Source organism: Callorhinus ursinus, unplaced genomic scaffold (assembly GCF_003265705.2).
Source record: "Callorhinus ursinus isolate GAN/ISIS: 27379988/994484 unplaced genomic scaffold, GSC_fseal_2.0 scaffold1, whole genome shotgun sequence".
Classification (NCBI taxonomy): Eukaryota; Metazoa; Chordata; class Mammalia; order Carnivora; family Otariidae; genus Callorhinus; species Callorhinus ursinus.
Genome location: NW_027397063.1, coordinates 132,141,362 through 132,159,273, shown reverse-complemented (window position 1 = coordinate 132,159,273; position 17,912 = coordinate 132,141,362). Strand labels below are relative to the sequence as shown.

The window sequence follows — 17,912 nt, the reverse complement described above, 5'->3', positions numbered from 1 at the left end:
AGCAGCCGGGGATGCTAATATTATACGGTGTACAGAACAGTCCTACACAGAATGTATAAAGCAAAACCAGTAGAAGATACATATGAAGAGATTTATTGCAAGGAATTGTCTTATAAAATTGTGGGGGCTGGCTAGGTAAGTCCAAAATCCATAGGGTGGGTTGGCAGGAAGGGCAGGTTGAAACTTTTGGACATGGGCTGAACCTTCTGTCCACAGATGGAGTTTCTTTTTCATCTCAAAGAAGCCTCAGCTTTGAAGACCTTCCAAATGATCGAATCCATTCTACTCAGGTTATCTAGAATCATCTCCCTCCCTTAACCATCCTCTGTGGGCCTACTAAGATGATCTTTCAAAAATCATATCTGATCTTGATAAATTATCTCATGCTTAAGATGAAGAGTAAATGTTCCCATAGTGAGTCCTAGAAATGTACTCTAAGCTTTTGGTGAATTACAAAAAAGGAAGATTTCTATGATAGTCTCATGTCAAACTACTGAAATAAGGCACACATAATTATTATCCTAAATTCCATCTACCTTGGGGGTGGGGAAAGCAGCTGGTAGAGCACTTGTCAGCAAAGATTATTTTCTAAATCCACAATCCCTTTATAATTTCACTTAAAGAAGTGGAATTCTTCTTGTACCTTTCTAATATAATATGTATATGTTCTTGGCAAACTTTATTGGCAGGCATTTGATATTTATCCTAAATTCTCAAATATCTTTAAAGTTGACCACTTAGGAATTGAGCAGAGATGCAAGTACCTGATTCTCATTTTCTTAGTGCAAATTTAAAAAACTGTTGTGCTATTTATTTACCTGAGTTGTTTTATTTTTATTATACCATATGTCATTTACAATTGCTGAGCATGCCACTAAAGGCGTGTGTCTGCAATCCTGTGCTAAGAGATTAAATTAAGCCATGTAGAAAATGATGTACTTTAAAAGGACAATATTTTTGTGAACATCTTTGCTTTTATTGTCTGGTTAATTGTTGACTGAATTTCCCCCAAGGCTGTGAAAATGCAACAAATAATGATGCAGTGAAAGAGGTATTGGGAAAATCATGACTTGTTTTGGCAAATTCTATACTTGTTATGGTTTAAGAAAGTAAAACAATGCCTTTTAGGCTCCTGCACAAATATATATATAATTCTCACATCCACACCATAACTCCCCCCTTTGTTTATGGAGATATAATTTGCATACACTAAGATGTGCAAATTTTAATTACTTAGTTTAATAACTTTTGACACATGGTTGACTTGCACCCAAAACCAGATTCGGAAATTTTCTATCACCTCAGAAATTTCCCTCATGCCCCTTCCCATACAATTCCCTGCTCACGGACAGACTGTTATGATTTCTGACATTATGGATTACTTTTGCCTATTGTTTGACCTCATATAAATCACAAACAGTATGTACTCTTTAGTGTCTGCCTTCTTTCATGTGACCTAATGTCTGTGAGACTCATCCATGTTGTTGTGTATAACAGTTATTTGTTTATATTGTTCGATAGTATTATGTTGTATGAATATATCATAATTTATTCTCCTGTTGATGAACACTGTGTTGTTTCCAGATTTGGGGTTTTCTGTAAGACTGCTATGAATTTTCTTACATAAGTCTTCTTGTGCAGATACTTTCATTTCTCTTAGACAAATACCTAGGAGTAGAATTTCAGGGTCATAAGGTAATTGTATGTTTAACTCTAAAAAGAAACTACCAAGCAGTTCTCCAAAATTGTACTGTTTAGCATTTTTAAGAGCAATGTATGAGAGTTGCTCAATTGTTCCACATTCTTGTAAACATCTGGTATTGCCAGTCTTTTAGATTTTAACCTTCGTAGTGGGCATAGAAAGGTATCTCTTTGTGGTTTAGTTTGTATTTTCCTGATAACCAAGGCTGTTGAGCACTTTTACATGTGCTTATTGATCATTTATATATCTCTTTGTGTGTGTGTGAAGTATTTACTCAAATCTTTGGCCATTATTTTATTGAATTATTTGTCTGTTTTTGTTGATTTTAGTTCTTTATATTTTCCACGTATGACTCTGTTGTCAAATATAGGTATTGCAAATTTTTTCCTAGTCTTTGGCTTGACTGGTCTTTTTTTTTTGATGAGTAGAAATTTTGTTAAATTTGAATTTTGTTGAAGCCCAGTTTACTTATTTAGTTTTTTGTTTCTGTTAGTGCTTTTTGTATCCTGTTAAAGAAATTGTGGCCTATCCCAAGGCTGCAAAAATTGGATCTTTTTTATTTTTGTAAATTCCTTCTTGTGATAGATTTTATGTTTAGGCCTATGATCCATTTTGATTTAATTTCATGCATAGAATAATGAAAAGATTGAAATTTATTTTTTTTCCTTATGGGTACCCAGTTTTCCCAGCATCATTTCTTAAAATGTCTAATGTTTGCTCACTGATTTTACTACAGGTCTTTGTTGGAACTCATTTGACACTATATATGTGGATTTATTTCCAAACTCTATTCTGTTGCATTGATCTGCATATCTATTCTTAGGCTAATACCACACTGTCTTGATTATTGTAGCTTTTTAGTAAGTCTTGAAGTTAGGTTGTGTAAGTGCTCCAATTTCATTCTTCTTTGTCAAGTTTGATTTGGCCATTCTAGATCTGTTATATTTACTTATTAATTTTAGAATCAGTTTGTCAGTTTCTTCAAAAAAATAATGCTGCTATTTTGATTTCTACCCTTTGTTTTAATATGGAGAAGAGCTTTGTAGTACTTTGAAAAATCAGTCTTTTATTTCACTTATTCAGCAAAATTTATATATTCTCTTCTGGGGACTATTCTAGCCTGTGTTTTAACAGTAAAGAGAAGAACTCCACCTTCACGGTGGAGGAAGACAAATTATAAGTGAATTAATATACACTTAAGTACCATGGACAAAAATATAAAGGCAAAGTAGTAGTGATTGGTAGATGTGGGAAAGACAGGCTGTTTTAAATAGGGATGTCGTGGAAAGCCACTATAACTGCGTGACATTTGAGTAGAAACCTGAATATGTTACACGGTTGAGCCTTGCAAATATCTGAGGCACAACATTGACGGTGGAGGGAACAGCAAGTCCAAATATTCAGAGGTAGGAGCATGCCTGCCAGATTTAAGGGGCAAGCAAGGAGGCCTGCGTGGTTGGAGTACAGTGAAGCAGGGGGAGGGAGTAGGAGATGAGGGTGCTGTGGTCCATGGTATAGATTTGAGTGATGTGCGTTTTGAACAAAGGGGCGACATAATATTTTAAAGTTATACAGCTGGCTGCTGTGTATGAATCAACTGCTGAGAGCCAAGAATGGAAGCAGGGAAGTTGACAAAAGATGATGGTGATTCTTTTCCTTGATTTTTAATTCTTTGTTTATTGGCACTTAATCAGTTTGGTATTTTGATGTCACGTACTAAGTGTGTGGTTTGACAAGAACTAGACCTTCCCTTATGTAATTCTGTATTAAAAAGTAAACAGTAAGTGCAGTTCTGATTTGTGGGGTTTGTTTATATTGATGCCACCCATGTCTAATTCCATACTGTTTCATACCTTAACTGAATGCAGTGCTGCTTTGCAATTGGATTTCTTGTTTTTGAGCAATCCAAATTAGAATGCCTTAAAACTTGACCACTTAATGATTCTCTGTGTGTGGTTTCTTCTATATGTTAAATGATTCTTCTATATGTTACCTAATTCTGGCCTCCTTTGAAATACTTTCAGACGTATTCACACATACATTCAGTTCTTTTCCTTTGGTAGTATGTAATTTTGAAACAAAATGGTGGTCAGTCAGTTGATGTAGACCATATCTTCTGTATTTTTAATAAGGGATACCTTCAGATTATGGCACTGTTCTTCTCCTCATCCTTATTAATGTTATTTCTTCTAGAAAACCTGTCTTTGAATTAGGAATAATAGAGAACCTGTTGCAAATACTAGATTATTTATGGAGTGGCAGTGAAACATTATCAAGCATGGTAAATTTGATAGTGGAATTTTAGATTGAATTGTAATAATTAATTCATCCTCTACTTATTTTAGTGACAGTTCATTAGTATGTTCTTGTGCTTTTAAGAAGTTCTAATTAAGAGAGTGTCATGATAATAATGGGATCATAATTATATACATTTAATTATATTAAAGCAAAATATTTAGCGTTGTATGAATATTGTTAAGTTCAAAATTAAAAAAATAATTAATATCCAAACTTGAGGAGAACATTACCTTCATTATATGATATTTGTAAATTTAGTTATTTTCAACACCTCTCACACCAATTTTTCTGGTTTCATTTGAACGTATTGCTCTTCTACTTGATAAACGGAGCACAGGAGCAGGGAAATGCTTCAGGATTTCATAAATAAAATAGACAGTTTTATCAACCAAACAGCTTTGAAGCTAAAAGATCCCCAGCTACCATAGTCTGAGCTTGCTCCTGTGGCCCACCTCCCTATAGTGGCAAAACCAAGTGGCCCAGAGTGAGGTCCTGGACAGGAGCCTCTCGCCACACCTGCTGAACTGATCAGACCACTTAGCTATAGCCTGGGTCAATGGGATCCCTTCAGCCCTCTTGGTCACACTGGCTGATTTTCTTTTTTAATATTTATTTATTTATTTTAGAGAGAGTGAGAAAGAGAGCGCACACGAGTGGGGGAGGGGCAGAGGGAGAAGGAGGGAGAGAAAGAAGCAGACTCCCGGCTGAGTGGGGAGCCTGATGCAGGGCAGGATCCCAGGACCCTGAGACATGACCTGAGCTGAAATCAGAAGTCGGATGCCCAACTGACTGAGGTTCCCCTGGCTAATATTTTTTTTAATACTTTGAAATTTAGGGACTAAATTTATTCACAGTAATATACAGTCAATGATCTGTCTCCTATTTTGGATTTTCTTTGTGCTATCATCCATGAAAAGCATGGAATGTGGTTTGCCATTAAAAAGAGATCACCTCAGCCAGGTGAATTGCTGTCAAGAACTGGGTAGCACTATATTTATGTATCTAAGGTCACAGTTATTAACTAAACAAATAGAAGAAAGTAGGCAAAGACATAGCTCAAATAGAATGACTATTTTAGAACAAAAGAAATAGTGTATTCTTTATGGTTCTAAAGTAAGGCATCTACAGGATATAGTTAGTGTTATGCTTTATGTTTATTTCTTGCTTTTTTTTCCCTCTCTCTCTCTCTCTCTCTCTCCTTATAAAGCATTCTGGGCAATTTAAAAAAATTGCACTAGTTTTAATAAAATAGACTCTTAATTCTTTCCCTACTGTTGCAGTTAATTTAGGCAATGTCAGTCTGTTATTGTTAGAATTGCTATTCAACTGAAAATGTATTATAATCTGCTGCACCCATAAAAAATTACATTATAATGAGCAAAACCGAGCTAAACATAATTGTGCCTATAACAGCACTGTGACAGGAAGTGTCTCCTATAATGGTGATGATTTTCATATCAGTGATAATTTTATTGTCTGATTTGCATTGTCTTCTTCTTGCTGCCATATTGATGCACAGAATGTGTCCATCCGTTTCTAGGAGATATATAGATGCCAAAAAAAAAAAAAGTTAACTCCCTCTCCTATTCCTAGAAAAATCTTAATTAGAAAGTAAAAAAGATGACAGCAGCCAAATTGCATCCTGCAAGGCTGCACCCCCCCCCCCATCAACTCCCTTTAATAGGTTGATGTACTTGCTGGAGGCAACTTTTGAAAATACCTTAATGGCCTCAACCCTCAGGCTAAAAACATTTGACCATCTCTGCCTTTGGCCAGTGCCTACTGGGTTACAGAGGCATTTTGTCGTTGCTGGGCCAGCCGTCTCTAGTACAGATGAGTGGAGTTTTATAACTTCTCATAAGAGTAAAGGGGAAAAAGGAAGGGAGACGTTATCACCAAATAGTCTCGTCAGCTCTTGGAGAAACATCACGATGTAGGATCCTGGATAAACAGGCAAAATAAAAGCAAAACAAATAAACAAAAAAACCCAGAAGCTACAAAACCTACTCATCATATAAGGGAATTCACCTGCTTTCCTGGCCACTTTCTCCCTTCAATCTCAATACAGCAACTAGTTATTAAGCAGTTGCTATGTACAAAACATTATGCAAGGCATTGAGGGGAGAGTTGGTAATGAGTTGGATACTCAAATATTCACAAGGAAAAACTCTGGAAATCACATTTGGGAAAATGTGTCTACAGTGGCATATCATTTATGTCAAGTTCAAGAACTCTATAGATTTTTTTGAAGCAAAAACTGCTGTAAGAGATTATCGAAACAGGTCTTTTTTTTTTTTTTTAAACTAAAACAACTATACATTCTACATTGCTATATCATACTTTCCATGCTTACAGAGTTTGAAAAAAGCATCTCTCTCAGAATGTGAATTCCCCTTTATCAGAAGTTAAGGAAGTACCCAATTATTTATGGATACAATTTTGGTGGTTGCAAATGACTTGATTTGCAGCCCAACTGGTTCTTGGGTATTGGTTGCAAGTCAAAGCTCCTCAAGTCTGGAATGCCTGTATCAGGACTCACAATTTCTCCTCACTCTTCATTTGTCCAAAGAAAAATGTCTTATCCATCCTTGTTCTAAAAAGAAACAAAGCCTTTGCTGCAGTTTTGCAGGCTTTAGAGATATATAGATTCTGGCATCTAATTGCATCAGTGTAATAAAGAGTTTTGTAAACCCAAAAATGATCTCTCTCTCTCTCTTTTTTTAAAAACGTTGATAGTATTGACACATCTTGAGTGTATAGTCCCTATAAGGTTGTAAATCTAGTTGTGGCCTTTAGAATAGGGCAGTGGATGATTAATTTTGAATAAAAAAAATCATAGGAGGAGAAAATCCTACATTTATTTCTGTGTACATTTCTGACTTCAGTTGAGGATGTTGGAAGAAGAAGGATCTGTGGATTGGGACAGAAAAAGGAAGACGACACGGAAGGAGCTGCATGAGTTTGGCAGGAAAGTTTTGATCCTCAAAAGCAGGCTCCTGGGTTTGGTATCAGGGGCTGAGCTTGGGCAGAGCTGAGGCTGGGGCACTGGAAGCCCCTTATGAGCCTTAAGCATGGGAAAAATTTCAGAGAAGCACACATTCAGCAATTCCAAAGAGTGTCCGAAGCATTTTCCATTTTGGGTTCTAAGGTCGTGGCAGACCAGAGTAGATCCAAAAGGGCAGGAATGAACAATGCTGAGTCACAAAAGTAGGAAGACTTTGGATGGAGGACTAGCCAAAGAACATTAAAATGCTCCTTCAACTGCATGTTAGCTTCAACAGAATGAGAAATATCTCCAAGCATCTTGGTGAAAGCCTGAGGAAAGAACAACGAAAAAATTCTCAGGAAACAGAGATAACAAGAGGAAATTGATTGGACAGTTTGCATGGCACAACGTGTCTTTGCTATTCTTTTCATTTTTTGTCTTGTTTAGTGAACAGAAACACGTGAAAGCTTTCAGAGGCTGACTTCTAACTCCAGTCGCTCATAACATCTTAGATTTTCTTCACCTTCAATTCCATCACCATGGAGTTTTTAGGAACCTGCCCCTGGTGGCTGTGGGTGTCCCTTTCATTTTGGAGAAAAGAATCTGAAAACAAAACAAAACAAAAAACCACGGACCTGTCTCTCTAGTGAGCATTGGTCATTGTTAGAGCCTCTGCCCCAGCTCTTCATCTTTCAGGGGACCTCACCTCTCTCCCTCCATGGCCTGGCTGTGTCTGCTACTAAGTTCCCTGAGATTTGAAGAAACTAAGCCCTACTTACCCACTGTGGTGCTGAGATTTGATAGCAACTTTTGTTTATTATTGAAGTATAGTTGACATACAGTGTTACATTAGTTTCAGGTGTACAACATAGTGATTCCATAATTCTATACCTTATGTTTTGCTCACCACAAGTGTAACTACCGTCTGTCACGATACAATGCTATTACAGTACCATTGACTATACTCCTTATGCTGTACCTTTTATCCCCGTGACTTATTCAGAGAGCAAATTATTGTTATTATTAATTTTATTTTGTTTTTAGAGAGAGAGAGTGGGGTGGGGGGCAGGGAGAGGGAAAGAGAGAATCTTAAGCAGGCTCCATGCCCAGCACAGAGCCCAATGCGGGGCTCAATCCCAGGACCCTGAGATCATGACCTGAGCCGAAATCAAGTGTTGGGTGCTCAACCACCTGAGCCATCTAGGCGCCGCAAAGAGAGCAAATATTAAGATAACTTAAAGGAGAGTAATTTCGGCTTAATTGGTACATATCTTTTCCTTAGTGCTGCATTTTCTTCTGCCAGTCTGTCCAGACCTCTGTCACTGAGCATCTTGGCACATCCATTCCTGTTGGTCCAGTAGTGCAGAGACACTTTCTTTGTAGTCACGGACCAATTGAACTCTGTGGAAAACATGCAGCCAGAACTATTAATGGTGCTTTGGCAGAAATATTTCTAATAAGGTAGCAAGCATTTGAGTATATGTTCTAACAAGCTTTGGGTCCTACAGAAGGAAGGAAGGAAGGAAGGAAGGAAGGAAGGAAGGAAGGAAGGAAGGAAGGAAGGAAGGAAAGGCTACCGTAGCCGAATTTCTCTTTCAGGAGACCTTTGAGAAGGCAAGCCTGAGTAGTAACAGCAGTGGGGCCGCCAGCCTGAAAAGCGACCTTTCAGAAAGCGCAGACCTGCCCCCCGAGGGCTTCCAGGCCCCCTGCGGTAAGGATGAAGACAGGGCCTGTGATGACATCCTGTCAGAGGAGAACTTCAACTCAGAGAATATTGAGAAAGGTATTTTTAGTGAAACGGCGACAACATGCATGCACCCTTGAGTTTTGTCTGTTTTGAGGCTCATTTGCTCTTTATTTTATTCTGTTACTCTTTTATTCACGTGCAGATATGTACTCAGAGCTAGATGATGAACTGGACATTTCGGACAACTCCAGCAGCTCCAGTTCGAGCCCTTTAAAAGAATCTACATTCAGTAAGTTTTCTTTACTGGCCTGCAAGGCTCCGGTGGATCATGGTTTGGGAATCACGCTTGGGAGTTGAGTAAGCGCCATCATATACCTAAGGCAGAGGTTTGTTTTCCAGGTGCAGTGCTGATTAGGACAGGTTTGTCTAGCCCTCTAAATGGGCCCAGAGGCCAGCTGGCGCTGTGGTCTTCTGTTGTCTCAGCTGTCAAATGCATACTTTCATTATTTCCACCAGCAAACCCAGCTTCTAACTGGGGAGTGGAGATAACTAATTTGGAGACACACTACATGACCACAGGAATATGGAAGTGACCTCTTATGAATCTGTTCTGTAGGGGTTAGAGCCTTAGAGAAGAAATTAGTCCTGGGGTAGACTAAGTTTTGTACAATTTTATTTCCATTATGTAAGAGATATATTATATTTCAAACACTAAAGGAAAATAAATATTTTAATTGTTTAGTACTATGAAAAAATAGGATATATAAATTCAGTCCATATGTTAATTCTGACTCTTAATTTAAAACAGGAAAGTAAATAGTCTGGGGTCTGGGGTATGGAAAAGATAAGATATATTTGGATAAAATGTAAAGATTATAAGGAAAGATAGGATTCAATTCATTCAACAAATCTACAACTGAAAGAAAAGAGAGGTTAAAATATAACATGGAGAGGAAAGAATAATTCTTTTAAAAGAGTAAGTTGAGGGGCGCCTGGGTGGCTCAGTTGTTAAGCGTCTGCCTTCGGCTCAGGTCATGATCCCAGGGTCCTGGGATCACGTCCCACATCGGGCTCCCTGCTCAGTGGGAAGCCTGCTTCTCCCTCTCCCACTCCCCCTGCTTGTGTTCCCCCTCTTGCTGTGTCTCTCTCTGTCAAATAAATAAATAAAATCTTTTAAAAAAATAAAATAAAATAAAAGAGTAAGTTGAAGGCATATTAATTAGGATAGGTAGAAATACTCTGAAATAAAATTAGTGTAAATGATTTCCTCTCATTAATGACTATACTATGAAAATCTCATAAATGAAGGTTTAAAATAGTCTCCCTAAGGATCTAAGTAAAACCCTAAGGAGTTAGATTCATTTTCTGTTCCTTTCTGAACTTAATTGTACATAAAATAGTGACTAGATGTTCCAGATTTTCTGGGACAATCTCAGTTTCCAATATTCATCTATTTTCCCACAAATTCCTGCCTGCTAGATAAAATGTCCTGATTTGTGATTGGGAAAATGTGAGAGCCATACAGGGAAAATATTCATGCATATGTAGCAGATTCTAGAAGCAGTTAATTACTGGCTGTTTTGAGATGAATTATTGCTTTGTATGTTCTGGGTAACAGTAGTGGGGAGGGTCAGTGGGAAGTGAGGAAGGAAAAGTTGGACCCTTAAACTTGCATGTGGTAACTTGTAGTTATCTTGGCAAGGGCTTTAGGATAATTATGACATAGATATATTATTGTACTTTATTAGCTATTAATAACAGAGTTTCCTTCTTTAGTTTCCTTTGGAAAAAGGACCTTAAATAATCCTGTCAAGTAAACAGTAATTTGAAATGTTATATTTTAATTGATACTTCTGTAAATGAAGACCGTCTTTAGAGTAAAATTGCTCACATAATAGAATGCAGCTTTTTTTGAATTAATAAGTAGATAAATAAATAAAAGATTTGCAGAGGGAAAATGTAAAGATATTTTTATGTTCTTGTTTCAGGCATTTTAAAGAGAAGTTTTAGTGCCTCAGGAGGAGAAAGACAATCCCAAACAAGGTGTGTACACATTGAACCCTCAGAACTCTGCAGAGCTATTACTGATGGCTAAACTAAAACCTGATAGCCAGCAGTCACCATGGATATGTGGTAATAGAGGCTGATGGAGCCCACCCTCCCAGCACGGATTGCAATTTACCATGCAGCATACTGGAAAGAGCACTAAGCTCGGACCTGGGTTTAATCTAGCTCTGTGATCTTTAGCTAAGCCGTTAGCCTCTCGGAGCTCAGGGGTGGACCAGAGACGTTGGTAGTTATGCTTTATGAGGTCATCTGGAGCCCTGGCTCCTTATATCTTGTTTTTCCCCATCCCCAGGGTATAGGGCTCATCCTCATGGCAAATGTGGCAGACGTAGACCGCATCACCTCCACATCCCAGCCAGCGGGAAGTGGAAAGAGCAAGTGGAGACGTGCCCCTTCCTTTTAAGGACATGACTCAGGCATTGTGCTCATCCCCTCTGCTCACATACCATTGGCCAGAACTTAATCATATGAACACATCTAGCTGCAAGGGAGGATGAATATGTTTAGGGCATTCTGATTTGAAAGGAAAAAGAAATTTATTTTGGGACAACCAGCAATTTCTGCAGCAGTTACCTCTTGGACTAAAGACTGAAATGAAACTATTAGGTTTGGCCTTTCACAAGTCCCTGTTGACCTTCACGAGGGCAGTTTCCATGGCATGGGGTGAGGTCGACGGGAGTGGAAGCCCAACTGTGGTGCTATTAGAAGTTACAGAAGCAGGGATGGGAAGGAAGCTACTAGTGAGCTGGGCAGTTAGCTGGTGGGGGGCGTTTGATGGAAAAGGGCCTTCTTAGAATCAGGATGACTTCAGGGTGACTGGGACTAAGGAGAGGCAGCCAGTGGAGAGAAGAGATAAAGAGGGAAAGGAATTGCTGGAACACAGGCACAGAGTAGCTGGAGCCCAGAGAGCGGGTCTAAGAAAGATGAAGGGACAGCCCTTTCTCTGTGTCTGAAGAAAGGGAGGCAAAGATAAAATTACGGTAGAAAAGCAGAGAAGAGGGATCATACTTGGTGGTTTCTGGTTATTAGATGATGTTCACTGCTGTGAGGATGGTCTAGATTTGAGGAGGGTAGTCAACGAGGAAGAACCGATATAAAGATGGGCAGACACCTGAGTGGAGACCGGCAGAACGACTGCCAAACAGCTCTGAGGTGAAGGAGCTGGTTGAGGCTGGGATGTGCACAAGTGCATGGCTGTGGAGCTGTGGGTGACCCTGGCCGGGGAAGTGGCTGTGTGCCATGCGACAAAAGGCTAAGGCTATGCTGTGCTTTAGTGGGGCATTCTGGATGCCGGCAAAGGAACCCGACTTTGGTTGACTTGTGCAACGGGGAGGTTCATTCAAAGGTTTTGGGGGGCTCACATAATGAGGAACCCAGAGAATCAAACTTTGGAAGAAATAAGAGCCAGGCTACCCCCTTCAATCTGTGGAGGAGGCACTCTTGGCAGGCTTAGAAAGGCCCTGATGCTGGGAGGAAGGAGCTCCTGGTTTGTTTGTTCCATCCATGTGTCACCTTTCTCAGGATCCAGTGTCCTACGTGAGAGAGTCAGGTGGGCCTGGGTCGAATTAGGACCCTATTTACTGCTGCAAGGAGGGCTGAGCTCCTGGATCGACAGCTGCTCCAAGTCCATCAGGGGTCTTTGCTGGAGGGAGCAGGTTATGGGTGCCGAGCAGCCATAATGGAACTCTTGTCCACTTCTAAGCTCAAGGGTGCTGGGGTGGGGGGAGATGAATTTCAGAATGAAAAACCTGCGGAGCAAAATCCCGAGGGGTTCAGTTAGGTGGCAAAGGAGGGTTCCTGTAGAAAATCATTTTTGTTTAGTCAAAGATACAATACCACTGATTACTGATTTTTTTTCCCACATAAGGCTCAGGAAGGGTTAGCGTGAAACTTTTCAATTTCCTAACTCATTTCTAGTGTTGCTAGTAACAAAAACCCAAGGAAAACTGATCCAAGTGCGTAAAATACCAGAAGGGTCATTGAGGGCAGCCTGCACATTTTTTAGTGGGCCAATGTGCAGAGAAGTGGTGGTTAGAAGTCACGGAGAGAACAGGGGAAAGAGAAACAGTCCCAAACCCCAAGGAGAACAGAGAACCAGAATGGGGAATCTGGAGGACTTGGGACTTGAATGACAAGATCCCCCAAGGAATTTTCTGGGCTTGCAGTTCCCTCCCATTGCCTACATTCTGGCATCTTGTCCTTATGTCACCACCTCTGCTTCCACTTTCCACAGACAAGGAAGTCACACACTGAAGCCTGGAGCCATGGGAGCTCTTGCTTGTTCAGCCCAGCAAGGGGGGAGATGGGGTTGGGAGATGTGGCTATGGAGCTGGGGGTCTGAACACATGGTAGCACGGAGTAGGTTTGTCCTCCTCAACTCTGGCATCAGAGCCACTATCTTACCACATCACAAGTTCAATAGACTTTTGTGAGCTGATCTGGAAATCTTCCCAACTGCTTGGAACAATGTTTGCACAGGAAAATGTTCCACATGTTCCCCTGCAAAATAATTAGCAAACACCCTCTGGAATCTAGCTATTCCCAATTTTGTGATTATTTGTATTTATAAGAACATGATCAAAAGGCTTTTTTTCCATTATTGGATACTTTATTCAGTGATATAAAGTTGCTTAAATGTATAAAAGAAATGCAAAACAAGTATTTTAGTGCAAAAATACATTATGACATGTGGGTTTTACTCCCCAGTTAAAAGAATTTTATATTAAAATGGGAATTTCCAATCAGATGCATTTAGGCATCTTGAAATTGTTAAATAATTCTAGTCTTTTGTTTCTGAAAGGACTCATGGAAAATTGTCTTATTTGCAAGAATTCAGTTGAAGTTCAACCTTCAAAAACAAAAGAAACATATGTACTCTCTATTTTAGAGTTTGAGACAGCTTTTAACAGCTTGTCATTACCTAAACATTTTATAGCAAATTGGGTAAACCAGAATCAACAGAAAGAAGTTCGATCTGAAGCTCATTGAAAAAGGGGATATTACAGAGTGGAATTAACCCCTTTAACTTGTGGCTAATGACCAAGTCAACAGGTGGAAAATGGGAAATGAGCCAAATGTTGTGGTTGATGGATCAGAAGGCACATAGATGAATAGGACCAGAACTAAAACCATATTTGAAAGCTGTGCTATGTGTGGTACAGTGTGACATGCCATCAGGGAACACAAGTTGGTTTAAGATGAGCTCTCTTCCCTCAAGGAACTCAGAGTATAACAGGGAGAAAAGGGCAGACTTCAGAAGAGAAGAAATGTCAAAAGGCAGCCTATGATTTATGCCAAATGAGAGGAGAGAAGATTAATGACTTTTGACTTCCTTCCAAGTAATCCCCAGAGCTTCTCTAAATTAAAAGGAGACAACTCTAAAATGTATTTATAATTCTTTAAATTAAAAGACATTAAATAAAGCTAAAGTTATTTGCAATCTAACTTGTTTAGGACTTTTCTGGGTTTCTTGGTTTACCAATGTGAAATATGAAGCCATCCTACAGAATATTTAGAAGCTAAATGAGAAGTTAGAATCTAAAAGAAGATAGCCAAGCTGCATACTAGAAAATATTTAGAAGCTAAATGAGAAGTTAGGATCTAAAAGAAAATAACAAAGCGACATAATAGAAGATATTTCGGTGCTAAATGAGAAGTTAGAATCTAAAACAAGATAGCAAAGCTACAAAATAGAATAAAAATAAATAGAAAATCAAGCCTGTAGAGATTTTTGGCTCTTCTATGCCATGCATGAAATGGTAGACCAGTTACAATGAGACCCGGGGCAGCTCTCCTTCTTGGGGCGGCTTATTGGCTCTTAAAACAAGAGAATTGGTCTCATTGAGAAAAAGCCACAGGTTAGTACATGCTTGACCTGAGCATATCTACTAGAGCTTAGAATTCAAACTTGGTCCTGGCTAAATAGTTCAGAGAGAAAGCTTAAGCATAAAATCTGAACTTTTGTCAACCCAGATATCAGGGGCCAGATTTAAGCCAATTGTCTGCTGAAGAACCAAGGTACCTCCCTAATAACTCAGCATAGACTTGCAAATGGAACTAGACAAATGGAACTAGAAAGGGCAGCTTCTGCCCTCCTCAGAAAAATACTGATATCAAGGCTGGTGAGAGGAAACATCACATTAGAACTGGAAAACATCCTGGTGATCCAGGTCATCACCAGATGATGAAATGCTTTTCAGGACTGTAATTAATCACAAGACCAAGAGAGAAGTGGTTCTCAACTCTTAGAAGTATATGTTCTGTCTATGAACTACTTAGCAGAAATGACATGAAGTCAGCAGATAATTCTTTTGGGCTCCTTTCCTTGCCAAACTCCTCCCCAGATCTCTGGCCTCCATCCCTGGATCACCAGAAGTCCTAGAAGCCAAACTCAAAGCAGAAGTGCCAGATCAGTAGAGAAAGCCCCATTCTTCAGCTCTGGAACTGTAGCCATTCACGAAGCAGAAGTGAATCTCCAAATCTCCATTCCCAAGTCTTCAGACATGAAATCTCCCCCACCAGGATGCCGTCCATGTAGCTCTCCCAGAGCTCTCCTGGTCCTGCAGAAAATCTGGAGATGTCAGTGTAGCAGTTTTTACACTACAGAAGTAGACCGTGGGGAACTTCTGGTTGACCTACATTTCCTAACAATAAACAGGTCATTCATACTGTATGTATATTCACTTAGTATAATTTGCTTTTAGGCTTTGGCTTACTAGAATATACATTTGATTTTACATCTTCATTCTTTACATGTTATTGGAGAGTCATTAGCAGGAGTGTCACCTGGGATACTCTTACAGATGTTTATCAATCTGAATGTCACCAAGTAACTGCTTTAATTGCAATAGAATTATTCTACTAAGGGCTAACCAGTTAGCTCTCCTGAAGATGTAGAGCCATGAGATAACTAGAACTGACTAACAATAAGTTCCAGCTAGTAAATAATGAAAGGCAGACAAAAATGAACTTAATGGTATATTTTTTATATATTGCTTTTAATGAATGCGCACAGGTCATGTGATGGTCTATTTGAACAACTTTTCTTAAGTGAGAATGTGAGAAGTTAGTTTCTTTTAACAGTTTCAAAGAGGTATAATTCACACAAAATAAACTGCACATATTTAAAATGTGCAATTTGATGTTTTGAATATGTATATTCCTGTGAAATAACAATTAAGATGGTGAACATATCCACCTACAAGTGTTCTCATGTCCATTTTTACCCTCCCTTATGCTCCTCACTCCCTACCCCAAGCAATCATTAATCTGCTTGTCACACTCTAGATTAGTCAGCATTTTAGAATTTCATCTAAATGAAATTATATCATACATACTCTTATTTGTCTGGCTTCTTTTAGGCAGCATAATTATTTGGAGATCTGTCCATGTTGTTTTCATAGTGTATCAATAGTTTATTCCTTTTTATTGTGAAGTAGTAGTCCATTGTATGGATTTATCATGGTTTGTTTTCTTTTCATCTGTTAATAGACATTTGAGTTCCAGTACTTGGTTATTACAGATAAAACTGTGATGAACATTTGTGTCTTTGTATGGATACATACTTTTAAAAATCTTGGGTTGGGGCGCCTGGGTGGCTCCAAGGGTTGAGCATCCGACTCTTGATTTCAGGTCGTGATCTTAGTGTCCTGAGGTAAAGCCCTGCATCTGGCTTCGCACTCAGCATGGAGTCTGCTTGAGATTCTCTCTCTCCCTCTTCCTCTCCCCCTCCTGCTCATGTTCTTTCTCTCTCAAATAAATAAATCTTTTTTAAAAAATAAAAATCAATAAAAAATAAAAACCTTGGGTAAATACCTAGAAGTAAAATAACTGGAACATATGGTAGGTGTGTGCTTAACTTTTTAAAAAACTGCTGAACTGTTTTCCAGAGTGGTTGTACCATTTTTACATTCCCAGTTTTAGAGACTTGAACTCCACACATACATTGAGAAAGGTTGAAGTGCATGATACCCTTTGTGGAAATCATCTTTTATTTTGATGTGTACATCTCTGAAATCATAAGGAGTAAGAGAGAAAGTGGAATTCACTTTTCATAACCATCTGTCATCACAAAATATTATCTCTTTTGAAATAATAATATTAAATAAATATCCTTAGTGTTACTGTTTATTTGATGGTTTGTGAACATTGATGGAGTTAGTCAAGAGCTGGATTCATTAATGTCTGTGTCAAGAAAAAAAAATCGATAATTAGGACTTCCTTTGAAGTTTCTAACTTTAATCATTTCAGTGATTTAAATGATCTAAACTCTCTTGCTCCCATTACTACCTGTTAGGAAAGAATTAAGAATGGGCTTGACTTTTACCAGTTTCTAATCTGGATTTTAAAGTCTCAGTACAGAGATAGATAGTTCTAATCCAATGAATTATAACATTTTATTTCAATTTACAAATAAATTATCCTGTATAGTAGAACCTGATAATGCGCACAGGGACTTCAACCTCTTTAACTATTACATATACTCAGTCCTAGTAAGCTTTGGTCATTATAGTATGCCTTTCTTAAGAACATCCATTCATTCATTCAATTAATATTTATTATTGTGTACCAGACAATGCCTGGTCCATCTTCGCATTTCCCAGGATGCAGTGTATTGCACACAGGTGCCAGCTCACAAATTCTTGTTAATTAATAGATGAATGACTGTTATCTTAGTGTAAATTCTATACCTCTCACTGTAATAGGACTAAAATTCCACCTGCTGACCTGAACCTATAAGCCTTTGCCATAGCCACAGCTTAAGTCCCCATTTTTTTTTTTTTTTTTAAGATTCTGTTGCTCAGGCAACAAGGTTTCTCCATGCCTGCTTGCATCCTGTTGCCAAGGCAACAGGGTATAGTTGGCAGGTTGGTTTGAGACATCGAATGTTTGCTGTATTGGAGATGCCTGTGGTTCACAACTTCTTTGATAAATCAGGGTATGCATAATTGTATTCAAGGATGTGACCTGACTCTAGTCTTTGAGTCACATCAAAGATGATTGTGGACGGACGTGACCAGAAAGACCTTCGCGTAACCTCAGGACCTATGGATCTTGCTTCCTTTTAGCAGAAGTCTTGCTTATTTTGACTTATGGGTATTCTCTCCTCTCCTTTCTCATAATCCATATCTAGTTTTACTTAAATTGAATAAATACTGCTTGATCACTACTTG

The 17,912-nt window shown here is 38.7% G+C and overlaps 1 protein-coding gene across 8 annotated transcripts in view; it reads left to right on the top strand.

Moving 5' to 3' along the window:
- Positions 1 to 17,912, top strand: part of NEK10 (NIMA related kinase 10) — a 248,908-nt gene that overhangs the window by 171,799 nt on the left and 59,197 nt on the right. For all 8 annotated transcript variants that reach the window (XR_012380845.1, XM_073900999.1, XM_025883157.2 and 5 more), the window contains exons 27-29: positions 8,586 to 8,769; positions 8,876 to 8,962; positions 10,662 to 10,716. Coding sequence is in view for 7 of the 8 variants with exons in the window: in XM_073900999.1 (XP_073757100.1) it covers positions 8,586 to 8,769; positions 8,876 to 8,962; positions 10,662 to 10,716 (326 nt within the window). In the remaining variant the exon portion in view is untranslated. The remainder of the gene's footprint in view (positions 1 to 8,585; positions 8,770 to 8,875; positions 8,963 to 10,661; positions 10,717 to 17,912) is intronic.